This window comes from Oncorhynchus gorbuscha, linkage group LG15, assembly GCF_021184085.1.
Source record: "Oncorhynchus gorbuscha isolate QuinsamMale2020 ecotype Even-year linkage group LG15, OgorEven_v1.0, whole genome shotgun sequence".
NCBI classification, from domain to species: domain Eukaryota; kingdom Metazoa; phylum Chordata; class Actinopteri; order Salmoniformes; family Salmonidae; genus Oncorhynchus; species Oncorhynchus gorbuscha.
Genome location: NC_060187.1, coordinates 60,440,337 through 60,457,210, shown reverse-complemented (window position 1 = coordinate 60,457,210; position 16,874 = coordinate 60,440,337). Strand labels below are relative to the sequence as shown.

Below are 16,874 nucleotides of genomic sequence, written 5' to 3'. Positions count from 1 at the left end.
CGAGCATGCTCTACGTCGGCATGGCTTATCGCTGCTCGAATGAGGAAATTATGGGAACTAAGTGCACACACACTACAGTCATGTGAAGTAGAGGGAAGGTCTTAAGCCCAGTAAGCATTGGGGAGAATGGAGATTACAAACCTTTTTAAATCGATCAGATTTGTAATGCTGCTACGGAGCTGTTGCTGTCAGATCGGTGACTCCGAGGAGAGAATGAACCTCTGACAGTAGCACAGTCTCAGCCGCTGACGCCTCTAGCGCTCCCCATTGTCAGCCCACGTCACTCAGTGGAGAAAAACAACTTGGAGTTTAGATGGGAACAGTACTGGGAGTGACTATGTGGGAAGATGGGAGAGAGGAAGGAGCTTTAGAAGGCTGTCATTGGCTGTGAGTTTGGGGGCTTGCTGTATGTGCTCACATTTTTACTGCTCTTGAGTCAGAGAGGGAGTGATTGAATTCTGCAGAAATATCCTCCGTTTACAATGTAAAAACACCAAATAATGCATGCAGAATTAGGCCGATACCTGCTAATTATCAAAATCCAGGAAAGAGCTGTTAAATTCTACAACCACCTAAAAGGAAGCGATTCCCAAACCTTCCATAACAACCATCACCTACAGCGAGACGAACCTGGAGAAGAGTCCCCTAAGCAAGCTGGTCCTGGAGCTCTGTTCACAAACAAACAGACCCCCACAGAGCCCCCAGGACAGCAACACCAATTAGACCCAACCAAATCATGAAATCATTACTTGACACATTGGAAAGAATTTAACAAACACAAAACAGCGCAAACTAGAATGCTATTTGGTCCTAAACAGAGAGTACACAGTGCAGAATACCTGACCACTGTGAGTGACCCAAATTTAAAGAACGCTTTGACTATGTACAGACTCGGTGAGCATAGCCTTGTTATTGAGAAAGGACGCCCTGGGCAGACCTGGCTCTCAAGAGAAGACTGGCTATGTGCACACTGCCCACAAAATGAGGTGGAAACTGAGCTGCACTTCCTAACCTCCTGCCAAATGTATGATCATATGAGAGACACTTATTTACTGGGTGAAATACCAGTGTGCCTTCACAGCAGCAAGATTTGTGACTTATTGCAACACAAAGGCAACCAGTGTAGAACAAACACCATTGTAAATACAACCCATATTTGATTTATTTTCAATTTTGTACTTGAACTATTTGTACATTATTACAACACATAATACTGCTCAAAAAAATAAAGGGAACACTTAAACAACACAATGTAACTCCAAGTCAATCACACTTCTGTGAAATCAAACTGTCCACTTAGGAAGCAACACTGATTGACAATACATTTCACATGCTGTTGTGCAAATGGAATAGACAACAGGTGGAAATTATAGGCAATTAGCAAGACACCCCCAATAAAGGAGTGGTTCTGCAGGTGGGGACCACAGATCACTTCTCAGTTCCTATGCTTCCTGGCTGATGTTTTGGTCACTTTTGAATGCTGGCGGTGCTTTCACTCTAGTGGTCGCATGAGACTGAGTCTACAACCCACACAAGTGGTTCAGGTAGTGCAGCTCATCCAGGATGGAACATCAATGCGAGCTGTGGCAAGAAGGTTTGCTGTGTCTGTCAGCGTAGTGTCCGGAGCATGGAGGCGCTACCAGGAGACAGGCCAGTACATCAGGAGATGTGGAGGAGGCCGTAGGAGGGCAACAACCCAGCAGCAGGACTGCTACCTCCACCTTTGTGCAAGGAGGAGCAGCACTGCCAGAGCTCTGCAAAATGACCTCCAGCAGGCCACAAATGTGCATGTGTCTGCTCAAACGGTCAGAAACAGACTCCATGAGGGTGGTATGAGGGCCCGACGTCCACAGGTGGGGGTTGTGCTTACAGCCCAACACCGTGCAGGACGTTTGGCATTTGCCAGAGAACACAAAGATTGGCAAATTTGCCACTGGCGCCCTGTGCTCTTCACAGATGAAAGCAGGTTCACACTGAGCACATGTGACAGACGTGACAGAGTCTGGAGACGCCGTGGAGAACGTTCTGCTGCCTGCAATATCCTCCAGCATGACCGGTTTGGCGGTGGGTCAATCATGGTGTGGGGTGGCATTTCTTTGGGGGGGCCGCACAGCCCTCCATGTGCTCGCCAGAGGTAGCCTGACTGTCATTAGGTACCGAGATGAGATCCTCAGACCCCTTGTGAGACCATATGCTGATGTGGCTGGAGTGTGTCAGCAGTTCCTGCAAGAGGAAGGCATTGATGCTATGGACTGGCCCGCCCGATCCCCAGACCTGAATCCAATTGAGCACTTCTGGGACATCATGTCTCGCTCCATCCACCAATGCCACGTTGCACCACAGTCTGTCCAGGAGTTGTTGGATGCTTTAGTCCAGGTCTGGGAGGAGATCCCTCAGGAGACCATCCGCCACCTCATCAGGAGCATGCCCAGGTGTTGTAGGAGAGGTCATACAGGCACGTGGAGGCCACACACACTACTGAGCCTCATTGTGACTTGTTTTATGGACATTACATCAAAGTTGGATCAGCCTGTAGTGTGGTTTTCCACTTTTAATTTTGAGTGTGACTCCAAATCCAGACCTCCATGGGTTGATAAATTTGATTTCCATTGATCATTTTTGTGTGATTTTGTTGTCAGCACATTCAACTATGTAAAGAAGAAAAAGTATTTAAGAATATTTCATTGCTTCAGATCTAGGATGTGTTATTGTAGTGTTCCCTTTATTTTTTTTTGAGCTGTGTGTGTGTGTGTGTGTGTGTGTATATATCTCATTTGAAATGTCTGTTCTTTTGGGACTTCTGTGAGCGTTATGTTTACTGTTAATTTTTGTTAATTTCACTTTATTCTTCACTTGCTTTGGCTATGTTAACCTATATTTCCCATGCCAATAAAGCCCTTAAATTGGAATTGAGACAGAGATTAGGTCATTTTTGCAGAGGGCTGCTGCTCTAGCTCTCTCTCCCCAACCCATCCCCCTTTTGTGTGTTTTCGCAGCCTCTGTCCCTTTCTTCCTGGTCTGAAAGCCGCTCTTAAGCAGGCATTTTATAGCGTGGTCCGACGCCATGTTCACTGCAAAGATCATAACCCAAAAAGGGCTGGGAATTCTCATGTCATTTGAGAGGATGTATTGATGAGGCTGGATGTCTTCTCACTGTACTCATATATTTTTTAAATAGATTTAGCCGATATCCAAACCTCGACCTCAAAACATTCCAGAGTTCCAATTCCCAAAATTGGTTTACCAGACAAGTGTCCCTGATTTTTGTCAATTGAATTGCATTGGATAAATTGATATCTGTATGTTATTTTATTAGTTTTGAGAATGTCGACAGAGAACCTGTTCAAAACCATAGATTGACTTAATTGAATCCCCAAATTGGATTACTTGAATGGAGACCCAACTATCGGACCCCTGCTTTGCTGGCAGATTTAAAGAAGGCTTTTGATTGGTCTACTGTGTGATATTGGCCACAAGGTGATGTAGCTGGCTTTGGCCATGAATCTCTGTAGTAACACGTCTTTGATAGTTGAGTAGTGAAGGAACCCCTCAAAGATATAGAACTCATCAAGTAGCATTGCCCAAAAGCACATTGATCTAGCATGGCGTGATGGGATACTACTACAAGGTTGTGAGATCATTGTCAATCAACAGTATGGATGTCGAGCAATGCCATGATTTGGCATGAAGCCATGAAAATAATTAAAAGTAAGATTATGGTGAAGACTCAACGATTAGGTGTAGTCAACATTGGTTACATCATTGTTTGGAAGATTTCTGGAAGAGAAACGGCAAATATTAGCCCAGTGAAATGGAAGGAGCTTATGTAACACAGACTCCACAATCATAAAGGCGAACTGACCCACTAATGTGAATGATGTTGTTCTTCCAAGTCAACATGAACAAGGAGTGGTCAGTTCTGGAAGGAAAATCCTGATATTTCTGCTACTGTTGGAGAGAGGGCAGATCAACGTTGTTACATAATCCAACGTGTTGACACACAGGTTTCCTTAGACGTGTGCTGTTAAGCTTAACACTTTTTTTTCTCTCTCTCTTTCCAATGTGTTGGCTGGATGAGCAAATACCATCTGACAGGTCACAGAGTTTTTATACTATTGTGGTGGGGAGGAGGGTTGGGCTTGAGTGTGTTAGAGCGCAAGCCACTGAGAGTGATGCATTTTGACAGCTGTGTGTGTGTGTGTGTGTGTGTTGGGCAAGTCTGCAGATCTGGTTGGGTGAGACTGGGCTATATAATAGGGCGGAGCATAAAGCCGAAGCTTTCTCCGTAGTTCCAGTCACACTGTTGGGTACCCAAACTACCAGGTGCTCTTCGGTTGTCTGGGTGCTAGATGGTTGGAATTCAGACTGGCCAGTTGGAGTAGCAGCTACAAGATCTTTAACATAGAGGCTGTCGACGGTGTGGAGGATCCAACAGTTTATTTTTTTAATTTAAAAAAACATTTTTACGACTACATTCCGGACCGCTTTTTGCCCAGGAGCAAGTCGGAAACCCAAAATTTCTAGTAATTTTTTTGTTGGCGCATTCCTCCTTTTTTGCCTGAGAAAAAGGGTGTAATCACAACCAGGTTGGCAGATGTATACCTCACATGTTTCTACCTTCCCTGCACACTGCCAGCTTTTCCCCTGGCCTCCCCAGTGAAATTGTTGTTATTGATGCGATGTTCACGGATTGGTGAACTTCGACATAGGACCCATGTTATTGGTCATGGAGAGATGCATTTAGATGATGGCATAACGAGTTAATTAGGATCTATTTAGTGTTGCCCCCCCCCCAATGTTTTTCGGGTCAAGTTCACGGCTTCGTGAATAGCATCATTGCTGCCCTCGTCAGATCTAGTTCAGATGTGCTGATTTGAGATCATGATTAAAACATTTAAGGTTCTGAGAAACGGTGTCAGGTCCAAAACCAGACCAGATGTTAGTGCTGACGACGGTACTTTTCTCTGGATGTGTTTGTCTGTAATGAGACTAGACTGCACTGGACCGGATCAGGGAGACTGGGTTTGTTCTTAGTCTTCGCCTCAGGCAAGAACTGTTCCCTTTCTCGAAGCCGTTCAAACGGTTCGAGTTTATTTGCAAGCATAGAGAACGGCCTCGTTTCTCATTATGCCAGTCTGTCGCCGTTATCAAACTTGAAGAGCGGCTTTGGTTTAATTCCTAAGCACATTTCTTCTCCCCCCCCCCCCCCCGCCCCTCAGTGTTTTAACAAAGTTTAGTTTGACGCTATTGTGTTCTACTTGGATGGTTCTGAAAACATCAGTATGCCTCTACACATGGGAGGAATTATGGTATATTATTGGCTTAGTGGTCAGATGGAGTGACTCCATTATCTCTTTCTCTGCAGGTCTCCAGACCAGAGCTGCATCAACACACCGAACAAAGAAACCAACCCCAGACCCACTACAGACATGATCATCAGACTGGGCAGACTGACACCTGGATACTTCCGCCTCCTACAGGTTTGTAAACTATTGATGACCTTTTCGTTTTGGGTGTGCCCAATACTGTATGAATTCATGGAAATGTATTGACGATTCTGCCTGCTTATTGATATGACTTGTTACGGTGAGTCAGCACTGAATCCTGTAAAGATGCAGTCCATATGGAAGCGTCAACACTTGATTGTAAAAAATAAATAAAATAAAAACATTCCATTTCAGAAAAACTGATTACCAGTATTGTGTTGCAGATACATTAGTAATCAATCATCTGGACACCATGTCCGCTCCCACCCAGTCAATTAAATTCCTATTCTCCCTTTAACAGTTTTGTATTTGCTGGTCTTTAGGCTTGAATAACAATAATGGCCATGACTGATTTTTCAATAGAGTACTTGTTGACTTAGGAAATGCCAGCTCAGATGATTCACTTGACTTGGAAAGTAAGAGCAGTGACACAAGGTTTAACCCCCCCCTTGGCTCAGATGTGGATGTAAGTTTTGTAAGTCGCTCTGGATAAGAGCGTCTGCTAAATGACTTAAATGTAAATGTAAATGTAAGTGAAATGAAAAATGGACCACTTCAGAGTATTTGAGTGTTACTCCAAGGCCATGGGTTCCCTGCTCACACCCAGTAGCTGAAAGCAAATTAAAACTGCCTCTCTAATCCTCTTCAAATGTAAGTAGTGTTTTCCCCCTTTTTGCCTGAGTTCTACTGTAGACTCTAAACGAGGTATGTGACCAGTTGTTAAAACTGCACTACCAACACTAACTTGTCAGTCCATGTTGAATTCAGCCAGGTGGGAATCTGGGCCTGGTGTATAATGGTAGCCGCTTTCCCCAGGACCCCCCCACCCCATCTGACACCCACAATCTGCTTTCATCAACAAAGCCACTGATATGATTAGCATCGACACTAATGTTGGCGATAGTATTTCCTCCTCCACCGCAATAATCCTTTACAGTCATGAATGTGATGCATGTCGTCATTTGTGTAAAGTGTTTTCTCTGTTATTTTTACTAATTCGGAAAACAAAGACCCCAGTACAGACTTTGGATGAAAGTGACTCGCTGTTATGTGAAATTCCACATGTTGCTGTGACAATTGATTTCCTTTGTAGTCGGAGGATTTGAATATGTGTGATGGAAGTGAGGACTTCTCTGCATTCTAGATTGGATTTATGGTTGGATTTATGATGGTTAAAATGCTTTCAGATACAATAAGTTATCCATGTGGTTATTAAATCAATACTCTCCATTAGTGAGAGAGCTTTCAGGTGGGCATAGGCAATCAGATGTCTCTAATCCTCATTGAAAGGGAAAGTGGGGAAACCGAGTCAATTCAACTGAAATGTGTCTTCTGCATTTAACCCAACCCCTCTGAGCCCCAGACCTCTCCAATCCCACTTCCATACATACACTATAGATACAAAAGTATATGGACACCCCCACAAATGAGGTGGATTTAGCTATTTCAGCCACACCCATTGCTGACAGGTATATAAAGTCGAGCACATAGCCATAGACAAACATTAGAATGGCCTTACTGAAGAGCTCTGTGACTTTCAATCTGGCACCGTCATAGGATGCCACCTTTCCAACAAATCAGTCAAATTTCTGCCCTACTTGAACTGCCGCGGTCAACTGTAAGTGCTGTTATTGTGAAGTGGAAACGTCTAGGAGCAACAGCGGCTCAGCCGCGAAGTGGTAGGCCTCACAACCTCACAAAACGGGGCCGCCAAGTGCTGAAGTTCATAGCGTGTAAAAATCGCCTGTCAGCGGTTGCAATACGCACTACAGAGTTCCAAACTGCCCCTGGAAGCAACGTCAACACAATGGTCGGGAGCTTCTTAGGCTTGCAACTGCACCATGCACCATGCCACGTGTCGGCTGGAGTGGTATAAAGCTCGCCACCATTGAACTCTGGAGCAGTGGAAACATGTTCTCTGGAGTGATGAATTACACTTCACCATCTGGCAGATGCCAGGAGAACGCTACCTGCCCGAACGCATAGTGCCAACTGTAAAGTTTGGTGGAGGAGGAATAATGGTCTGGGGCTGTTTTTTCATGGTTCGGGCTAGGCCCCTTAGTTCCAGTGAACGGAAATCTTAATGCTACAGCATACAATGACATTCTAGACGATTCTTTGTGGCAAAAGTTTGGGGAAGGTCCTTTTCTAGCTTGATAATGCCGCCGTGCACAAAACGAGGTCCGTACAGACATGGTTTGTCGAGATCGGTGTAGAATACTTGACTGGCCTGACCTCAACCCCATCAAACACCTTTGGGATGAATTGGAATGCCGACTTCGAGCCAGGCGTAATCGCCTAACATCAGTGCACGACCTCTCTTGTGATCTTGTTGCTGAATGGAAGCATGTCGCCGCAGCAATGATCCAACATCTAGTGGAAAGCCTTCCCAGAAGCGTGGATGGTTTTCATCGCAGCGAAGGGGGGGGACCAACTGCATATTAATGCCCAGGATTTTGGAGTGAGATGTTCAACGAGCAGGTGTCCACATACTTCTATCCATGTAGTGTAGTTGCTATCTTGCGGGTGTATTCAGAGTCCTTTTTCACTGAAGATATGTCAGTGCTCTCTAAACGCCTGAGCTTAAAATGGATTCCTATCTTATTTGCTTTGAGGCCCTCCAGGGATAATGGAGTGCAAAGAGGGAGACTGTGTTGTCCACACACCCTCCTGATGTGAAGGAACTTTCTGCACCTGCCCTCTGGTATAGCGTGCAAGGAGTTTGGTCTTGTGTACCAAGAACATTGTGCCCCCTTTTTTGCTAAAATCTTTCCTTGCCCTCTAAATGTTTAATAACTGTTCTAACCACAACCCTGGGTACATGACAGGGCACTGTGGAACGCTGGTGGTGTTGAGGAAGTTGGTTTTTGGTATCGTTTATGAAAGGAAGAAGCTTTTATTACCTCTTTTAATTTCTGTACATTGTCATGTTTCGTCACATTCAATTATCTTTTTATACAATCTTTGACTTAGGCAAAATTTTAGGCATTGGTTTTTCCAGATATTTTCTCCGACCCATGCATTGATCACTCGCCTTTTTGTGTGTTCTCTCTAGAGACAGGTGGCGGGTGAGGTGCAGACCCAGCCACAGGACCGTGTGGTCAACCAGATAGCCATGATGCTGGCCATCATGGGCCTAAGCCTGTCCTACTACAGTGCCAAACGGATGACCGAGAAGGTCCAGAGGCTCCAGAAGAGAAGAGCTCCCCATACCCCCTGAAGACCCCCCCCCATGCGCCAGTCTGCTTTGAACCTGGAGAGAAGACGAACCAACGCAGAGATGTTGTGGAGAGGAGACATGGAGATGTCGGTGTCCAGAACCACACCTTTTCACAACCAATCATTCATAGTCACGTCGTTCACACACTGGAGTTTTACTGGGATCACTCCCAATGCGAGCAGAGTTTAGGGGCTGCTGCTTTTAAGGGTATCTTGTTAATTTTTCACACCAATTTCTGTGTGTGTGTGTGTGAAGAAAGGCCCACGGTGGGGTTCGTGTGGTCCTGATAGGGGGGGGGGTACTACCAGCTGTCTATGGTAAGGCTGGGCCTGAGCTTTAGTTGTTGCCAAGGTACATGCGTGCAAGATGCCATCAATACTGTTCTGCGCTAAAAAGGGATAGAAAAATGCCAAACTAATTATTCTAATGTACTGTGAAATGTGCCAGTGCTCCAAGCATATGATTACGTGTAAAATAACTGAACAGTAATTATTTGTTAAGGGAAGGCTATCTGCATTTGAGATGTATCTGGTAATGACTGAAGGCGGGCCCATAGTGTGAGGAGAAAGTAACCCTCGTAGGTTTTTGTCATTTCTTATTGTTAAATAAAAGTGAGCCATGTGAAGTAGGTGTGGAGGAGGAGTCTCAAACTGGTCAATAATTCCACACATGTTTAATCTGTTAATGTCAGACACAAAAAAAACAGTGAAAGTGAAATGCAGTATTTGAACGTTTTAAGAACTTGCTTATCCAAATCTATGAAAAGGCACTTTATCCAAATAACAACTTTGTTTTTCCCACAATGTTTCCAGTTTAATCGATTTGATTCTTGATAAAGAACGTTGGCTTTCTTTAAAGAACTTGGATCTGCAATAGCTACTAGGTGTTACCACAGAATATTCTAACTTCAGTAAACGTTACATGGGTGTGCAGCTTTTAATCTCTACATAAAACTTAAGATTTCATTAATACTGTCACTTTTAGATTTTTAAAGAATTATAACATGAATGTATATTTCTGTGATGTTTAGAAAAATCAAATAAAGCTGTGACTTGAATGATAAGAACAGTGGCAGTTTAGTAATGATTTTTAAGGTGTTTGGGAATTCTGGAAAAACTGATGTGAACAAGCTCCATTTTTATCACAATAGTTATCTTTCGCTGAGGGAAACTTCTCTTAATCTCTAAATTTCTCTGTGAAATGACGCTGTTACCACACCAGTTCAGCTCAATAGCTGCTTGGTTGGATTTGGCATATTAGACTGTGTCGTAGCACCATTTCCTGTATTATAGGGTGTCTGCAGGAGCATGATGGCTGCACAGCACAGGAAGTGTTCAGGCCTCCTAACAGCCGTTATCTTTTTCATGACTGGGGCATCTGTATCTGTCTGTAGTCTCTGTACCAGTCTGCCCTCAAATCTGTAGCCCCTGCTGCACCACTTTAACAGTGATGGCAAAATCACAGGGCAATGTTTTAATCTATACTGAACAAAAATATACACAATTTCAAATATTTACCTAGTTACAGTTCATATAATGAAATCGGTACTTTGAGATAAATTCATGAATTCCTAATCTATGGATGTCACATGGCTGGGCAGTCTCTGGCGAGTCTCACTTGGGAGACTGGCCCACCCACTGGAGAGCCAGATCCAGCTAAACAGAATTTAGTATTTTCCCACAAATGGCTTTATTACAGACAAATACTCCTCAATTTCATCAGTTGTCTGGGTGGCTGGTCTCAGACAATCCCGCAGGTGAAGAAGCAGGATGTGGTGGTCATGGGCTGGCGTTGTTACACTGGGTTTGCAGTTGTGATGTTGGTTGGACGTACTCTCTAAAATGACGGAGGTGGCTTATGGTAGAGAAATTAATATTAAATTCTCTGACATCTCTGGTGGACAATCCTGCAGTCAGCATGCTAATTGCACGCTCCCACAACTTGAGACATCTGTGGCATTGTGTTGTGTGACAAAACTGCTCATTTTAGTGGCCTTTTAATTGTCGCCTGCACAAGATGCACCTGTGTGATGATCATGCTGTTTAATCAGCTTCTTGATATGCCACACCTGTTGGGTGGATGGATGGATTTTTCTGGCAAAGGATTCAATGCTCACTAACAGGGATGTAATCAAATCTTGTGCCCAAATATGCTTTCTTTGCATATGGAACATTTCTGGGATCTTTTTATTTCAGCTCATGAAACATGGGGCCAACACTTTACATTGTGTTTTATATTTTTGTTCATATATTTTGCTGTAACTGTCAGACAGTCACAAATTTGAATTGTTATGTTCTCCAATGGCACTCATTTTAGAATGTGTACAGATTATCCTCTACAGGATCAGTGTCTCTCTGTGGGATGGTTGAGCTAACATAGGCTAATATGATTTAGAATGAGGTTGTAAGTAACAAGAACATTTCACAGAAAGCTGGGCAGAAAGCTTAAGTTCTTGTTCATCTAACGGCGCTGTCCAATTCACAGTAGCTATGACAATGAAAGAATGCCAAGCTATTGTTTGAGGAGAGTGCACAGTTATGAACTTAAATGTATTAATAAGCCAATTAGGCACATTTGGGCAGTCTTGATGCAACATTTTGAACAGAAATACAATGGTTCATTGGATCAGTCTACAACTTTGCACATACACTGCTGTCATCTAGTGGCCAAAATCTAAATTGTGCCTAGATTCCCAAGTCATATATTGGCCTTTCTCTTGCATTTCAAAGATGATTTTTTTTTTACCCACAAAAAACGTGTTTTTCTTTTGTATTATCTTTTGCTAGATCTGTGTTATTCTTCTACATTCATTTTTGCTTACTAATTACTTGCTTATGGTCCTGAGCTACTGGCAGTTAGATTTGGGTGTGTCATTTTAGGCAAAAATATGAGCGAAAAAAAGGGTCAAATCCCTAAACAAAATCCATGTTTTGAGATCCTGCCAGCCCAGTATATTTGAGGGATGGAGGTAGACTCATGCACCAGTTAAGCATCAGCAATTATGAGTCCTGTCCTTGTCTGTTCCATGTTATCTCTACAGAATGTTCTCTTCTATAGCTGGGTAGACTGTATAGAAGCTATGCGTCTTAGATACTTATAGCATGGCCATGTTCGGGAGGGTGAGAGGGTAGTGGTGACTGGTGAGGACTTCAGATAAGAGGGACAGGGGTTGAAAGCTGTTTGTGTATGGCTTGTTGATTCACAAGTCCAGTTCTCTATGCAGATTATTTTGAGGATTGCTGAAGAATGTCAGTACTAAATAAGAAAGTTGTTTAAATGGCGCCATCAAGAGTTGGCACAATGGATCTGAGGAATAGTTTATTTCCTCATTGTCCCCCTCCTAAAGTTTAGGATGAGTATTAAGGAGAGATATTGAGCTCTGAAAACATGTGAAAGATATAAGAATGTTTTTATGATCAAAGGATCATTGCTTGCTTGTTGGCTTGCTTGCTTTTAAGTGATGTTTGTCAGAACTAGGAGAAAGTATGTGTTGTGTTAGAATGTTCCATGTTGAATTTGTGTTCAAATAGTTTAGGTTTAACCTGTCACATAATAGAGAAGTCTGAATTGTCATTGTTTTGGTTGTCTTTTAGAAACCAGTCTGATAGATTAGCCCCTGTTGTTTATGCCCAAGCCACCAATAGTAGTAAGGGAACTGTTAACACTTTTAGCAAAATATTGTCGCTTTCCCCCAAATCATCTTCAGTCAGGCGGATAGCTTGATCAACTGGGGATCACACCAAAATCGCTCTTGTTTATTCGTCGCAAGCCCAGAGAAGGCAGATTGGAGCCTGCTATTCTGCATGATTCCTCCTTAACGAGTCAGGGCGAAGGCGAAAGCTAATGCTAGAGAATGCATGCTCATTGCTCGCTCAGACGCTCTCTGGCAGATGTGATGCCCTGTGACAGGCCAGAGACGGGGCCTCGTTGGGTGACACGTGCCCTTCTGCCCATGGCACGAGATCCTCCCCCTCCGCCCTACGTCCTGTCTCGCCCATCACTGGGCAAAAACACCACTTTGGTGTCTCCATGACGCAAGCCTGGAACAAACCTAAAAGAAGCGTTCTCATTGGCTATCCGGTGATGCGTCACAGAAATCAGCCCAGATATGAGCAGCAGAGACAAAGGGATGGGGTTCAGGTTGGTGGGGGAGAAATTCAGGGCTGGGGAAACATCTACTGCTATTATGCTCCAACATGTTTCTTTTTTAACCATAAGGGAGGAGGAGGTCAAAGAATAGCACTTAGGAGAGAAGTGAGAACAAAGTGGTCTAATTGTAACAATTCTTGAGGGATAGGATTTGTAAGTTAAGGTTCCAGAAATGGCTTTGTAGATGTTTTGTAGGTATGTAAATTCAACCTCCGATTTCACTCATGTAAAAGTGGCTTAGCGTTTGGCTAAAACTGTCCATCGCATGAAGCCAAGGGGTAAAAGGAAAACATGCAAAGATCATTATGAAAAATGCATCCACCTATGTTTGTATCCAATCATTGAACTATTTCTAAATGAAGTAACTGTCCCCAGACATTGAAATATGTGTGAATGGTATAGATTTTGTGGTTGCAACGTCAAAAGTTTGTTCTCTGTTGTAGTTGTGTAAAGATTCTGCCCAAACAGAGCAGTGGAGTTTGAATGAGGAGTATGGAGAGAGTTTTGGGGGAATTTGGTTTGTATTGCCAACACTGAATAATCCACAAGGGTGTCTCTAGGCGGTCTCTAATTGTAAGTCACTCTGGTTAAGCACGTCTGCTAAATGACAAATGTTTCAAATGGGCCTGTCTAGCTCATCTTCTGTTAGCCCAGCCTCTTTGGCACCAATGTGTGTAAGCACCATATACACCACCCCAAAAGATGGGATGGAGGAAAGGGTGTGTGTTTTCTGCAAATGCTTTGTGGTGCCTGAGTGGGTTGGCCAACCCCAGTCCCTTTCCCTACTAAATGCTTTGTGGTGCCTGAGTGCGTTGGCCAACCCCAGTCCCTTTCCCTACTAAATGTTGGCCAACCCCAGTCCCTTTCCCTACTAAATGCTTTGTGGTGCCTGAGTGCGTTGGCCAACCCCAGTCCCTTTCCTTACTAAATGCTTTGTGGTGCCTGAGTGCGTTGGCCAACCCCAGTCCCTTTCCTTACTAAATGCTTTGTGGTGCCTGAGTGCGTTGGCCAACCCCAGTCCCTTTCCCTACTAAATGATTTGTGGTGCCTGAGTAAATGTTGGCCAACCCCAGTCCCTTTCCTTACTAAATGCTTTGTGGTGCCTGAGTGCGTTGGCCAACCCCAGTCCCTTTCCCTACTAAATGATTTGTGGTGCCTGAGTGCGTTGGCCAACCCCAGTCCCTTTCCCTACTAAATGATTTGTGGTGCCTGAGTGCGTTGGCCAACCCCAGTCCCTTTCCCTACTAAATGCTTTGTGGTGCCTGAGTGCGTTGGCCAACCCCAGTCCCTTTCCCTACTAAATGATTTGTTGTATTGCTAGTCCTCAGTTTCTGTGAATATTGATTCTAGTCCTGAGTTTTTGTTATTTCAAAATGGATGAAGTTAACTAACAGCTACTGGGACAATGAAAAGGCTTGCAAAATGAATACCACTCAAAAGGACACAGTATCTGCTCACAGACATGTACTTATTAATTCTATAAATGTTTTATAGGACCTTTTTATTTTCACATATGCATCCTCGCCCCATCTGGTCAGTCTCTAGAATCCACAGCACGTTGATGACACTTTAATTGGGGAGAATAGCTTTGTGGTGATGACTGGGGCGGAAACAGTGAAATGGTATCAAATACATCAAACACATGGTTTCCAGGTGTTTGATGCCATTCCATTTGCTCAATTCCGGCCATTAATATGAGCCGTTCTCCCCTCAGCAGCCTCCACTGCTAACAGTAGTGTGGTGGAGCTGAAGAGATGGCGAGATGCACGTGTCGGGCTGGTGCATGTAATGAGTTGGGCTAGAAGTGGGGCTAGTCAGTGCCCGGGTTGACAGTTTGCCAGTGTTGTGACTGCAGTCTGCCCCTCTGTCCGGGAACACACTGAACTGAGCCCTTCTTTGTCCTTATAGAATGTTATTCTTTAGGCACCAAGTGAAGAAGAGGGACAGAAAAGGGGAGTGACGACCTAAACTAGTCCAATAAGACATGCTCATTTTCGTTTTCCATGGCAAAACATTTTTTGCTACGGTGGGCCCTAATGAATACAACCCTGGCGGCATCACCACCACTGTTACTCCATTACCAAGGCACATTTCGAGGATCAGTGCACTCTCCCCAATCTTGACATTAGCTGGTGAAATACAAAAACTGCCCTTAGATCATTTCCACCGTCTGCCATGGCAGCCTTTGGCCTGGTAAGCCATTAATGTAGGGCAGCATGTTCCCCTTCATAATCTATCTGTTTTTTTACCATCTCTCTATCACTACTTTTTCATCTGGATTTTGTGAAAGCTGCTTATCTCTCCGGACTCAAACATTTTTTTCTCGTTTATTTATGGCCTGTTATGGTTTTTCCATGGTTTTATTAGAATCATGTATGTAAATTTATACATATCTTTTATGTAAATGTATACATGTATGCAAATGTATACAAGTCCTTTTTAGACTTGTTAGCTACTGTCTGGTACCTGCTACTGTCCTTGTACCTGTTACTGTTAGCTACTGTCTGGTACCTGTTACTGTCTGGTACATGTTACTGTTAGCTACTGTCAGGTCTCTGTTACTGTTAGCTACTGTCTGGTACTTGCTACTATTAGCTACTGTCTGCTACCTGTTACTGTCTGGTACATGTTACTGTTTGCTACTGTCTGGTACCTGCTACTGTCTGGTCTTTGTTACTGTTAGCTACTGTCTGGTACTTGCTACTATTAGCTACTGTCTGCTACCTGTTACTGTTAGCTACTGTCTGGTACTTGCTACTATTAGCTACTGTCTGCTACCTGTTACTGTTAGCTACTGTCTGGTACTTGCTACTATTAGCTACTGTCTGCTACCTGTTACTGTTAGCTACTGTCTGGTCTCTGTTACTGTTAGCTACTGTCTGGTACTTGCTACTATTAGCTACTGTCTGCTACCTGTTACTGTCTGGTACTTGCTACTATTAGCTACTGTCTGCTACCTGTTACTGTTAACTACTGTCTGGTACTTGCTACTATTAGCTACTGTCGGCTACCTGTTACTGTTAGCTACTGTCTGGTACTTGCTACTATTAGCTACTGTCTGCTACCTGTTACTGTTAGCTACTGTCTGCTACCTGTTACTGTTAGCTACTGTCTGGTACTTGCTACTGTTAGCTACTGTCTGGTACTTGCTACTATTAGCTACTGTCTGGTACCTGCTACTATTAGCTTGTGTCTGGTGGATGTTACTGTTAGCTACTGTCTGGTACCTGCTACGGTCTGGTACCTGTTACTGGAAAAAGAAAGCGTACTGGGCATTATTTTTTAAATTTAACTAGGCAAGTCAGTTAAGAACAAATTCTTATTTACAATGACTGCCTACACCGGCTAAACCCGGACGACGCTGGGCCAATTATGTGCTGCCCTATGGGACTCCCAATCACGGCTGGTTGTGAGACAGCCTGGAGTGGCATCTGAGATGCAGTGCCTTAGACCACTGAGCCACTTGGGAGCCCAAGAGCATCAAGATAATAGTTATAAAAGTGATTCTTGGTTAGCTGTAAATCTACCCCAACAATAAACTAAGTCCAGATTGGCCTAAGGACAGAATGGGGTCTTGCCAGTTGTCATCTTTGGCATGGATAACCCCATCCTTAACAAAATGTTGGGCTGGGAAATGTCCTTACAATGTTTCCCTGTTTCTCCGTAAGAATTCATGCACTGAGGTATGTAAGAATGAGCATACTAAACGTGACCATCTGGGTTACCCTCCCATAACTTCACAGATATCTGTGTATGGATTAGCTAAGTTTAGACAAATCCTTCACCACAGACATGTCATGAAACGAGAGAAAACACAAGGGGCAGAGAGACATAGCCAGGAGATGTTGCTAAACCTGATCAGGAAGCGCTCTGACATGACATGAAACACTTTACTGGGGGAGGATACCTTATGAATGATGCTGAAACACTGAAAGGTCCTATGACTGGTGTCATAAGTGTTATGAGTATCATCTGTCAGGTACACGCGGTCTATTCTCTTAAACCTGGACTCACACCTT

The 16,874-nt window shown here is 43.8% G+C and overlaps 1 protein-coding gene across 1 annotated transcript in view; it reads left to right on the top strand.

Moving 5' to 3' along the window:
• LOC123996404 (putative transmembrane protein ZNF593OS) overlaps positions 1 to 9,769 on the top strand; it is a 16,343-nt gene extending 6,574 nt beyond the window's left edge. Inside the window, exons 3-4 of the mRNA XM_046299792.1 lie at positions 5,366 to 5,480; positions 8,542 to 9,769. Of these exons, the coding sequence (XP_046155748.1) occupies positions 5,366 to 5,480; positions 8,542 to 8,706 (280 nt within the window). The 3' untranslated portion in view covers positions 8,707 to 9,769. The remainder of the gene's footprint in view (positions 1 to 5,365; positions 5,481 to 8,541) is intronic.
• The last annotated feature ends 7,105 nt before the right edge of the window (positions 9,770 to 16,874 follow it).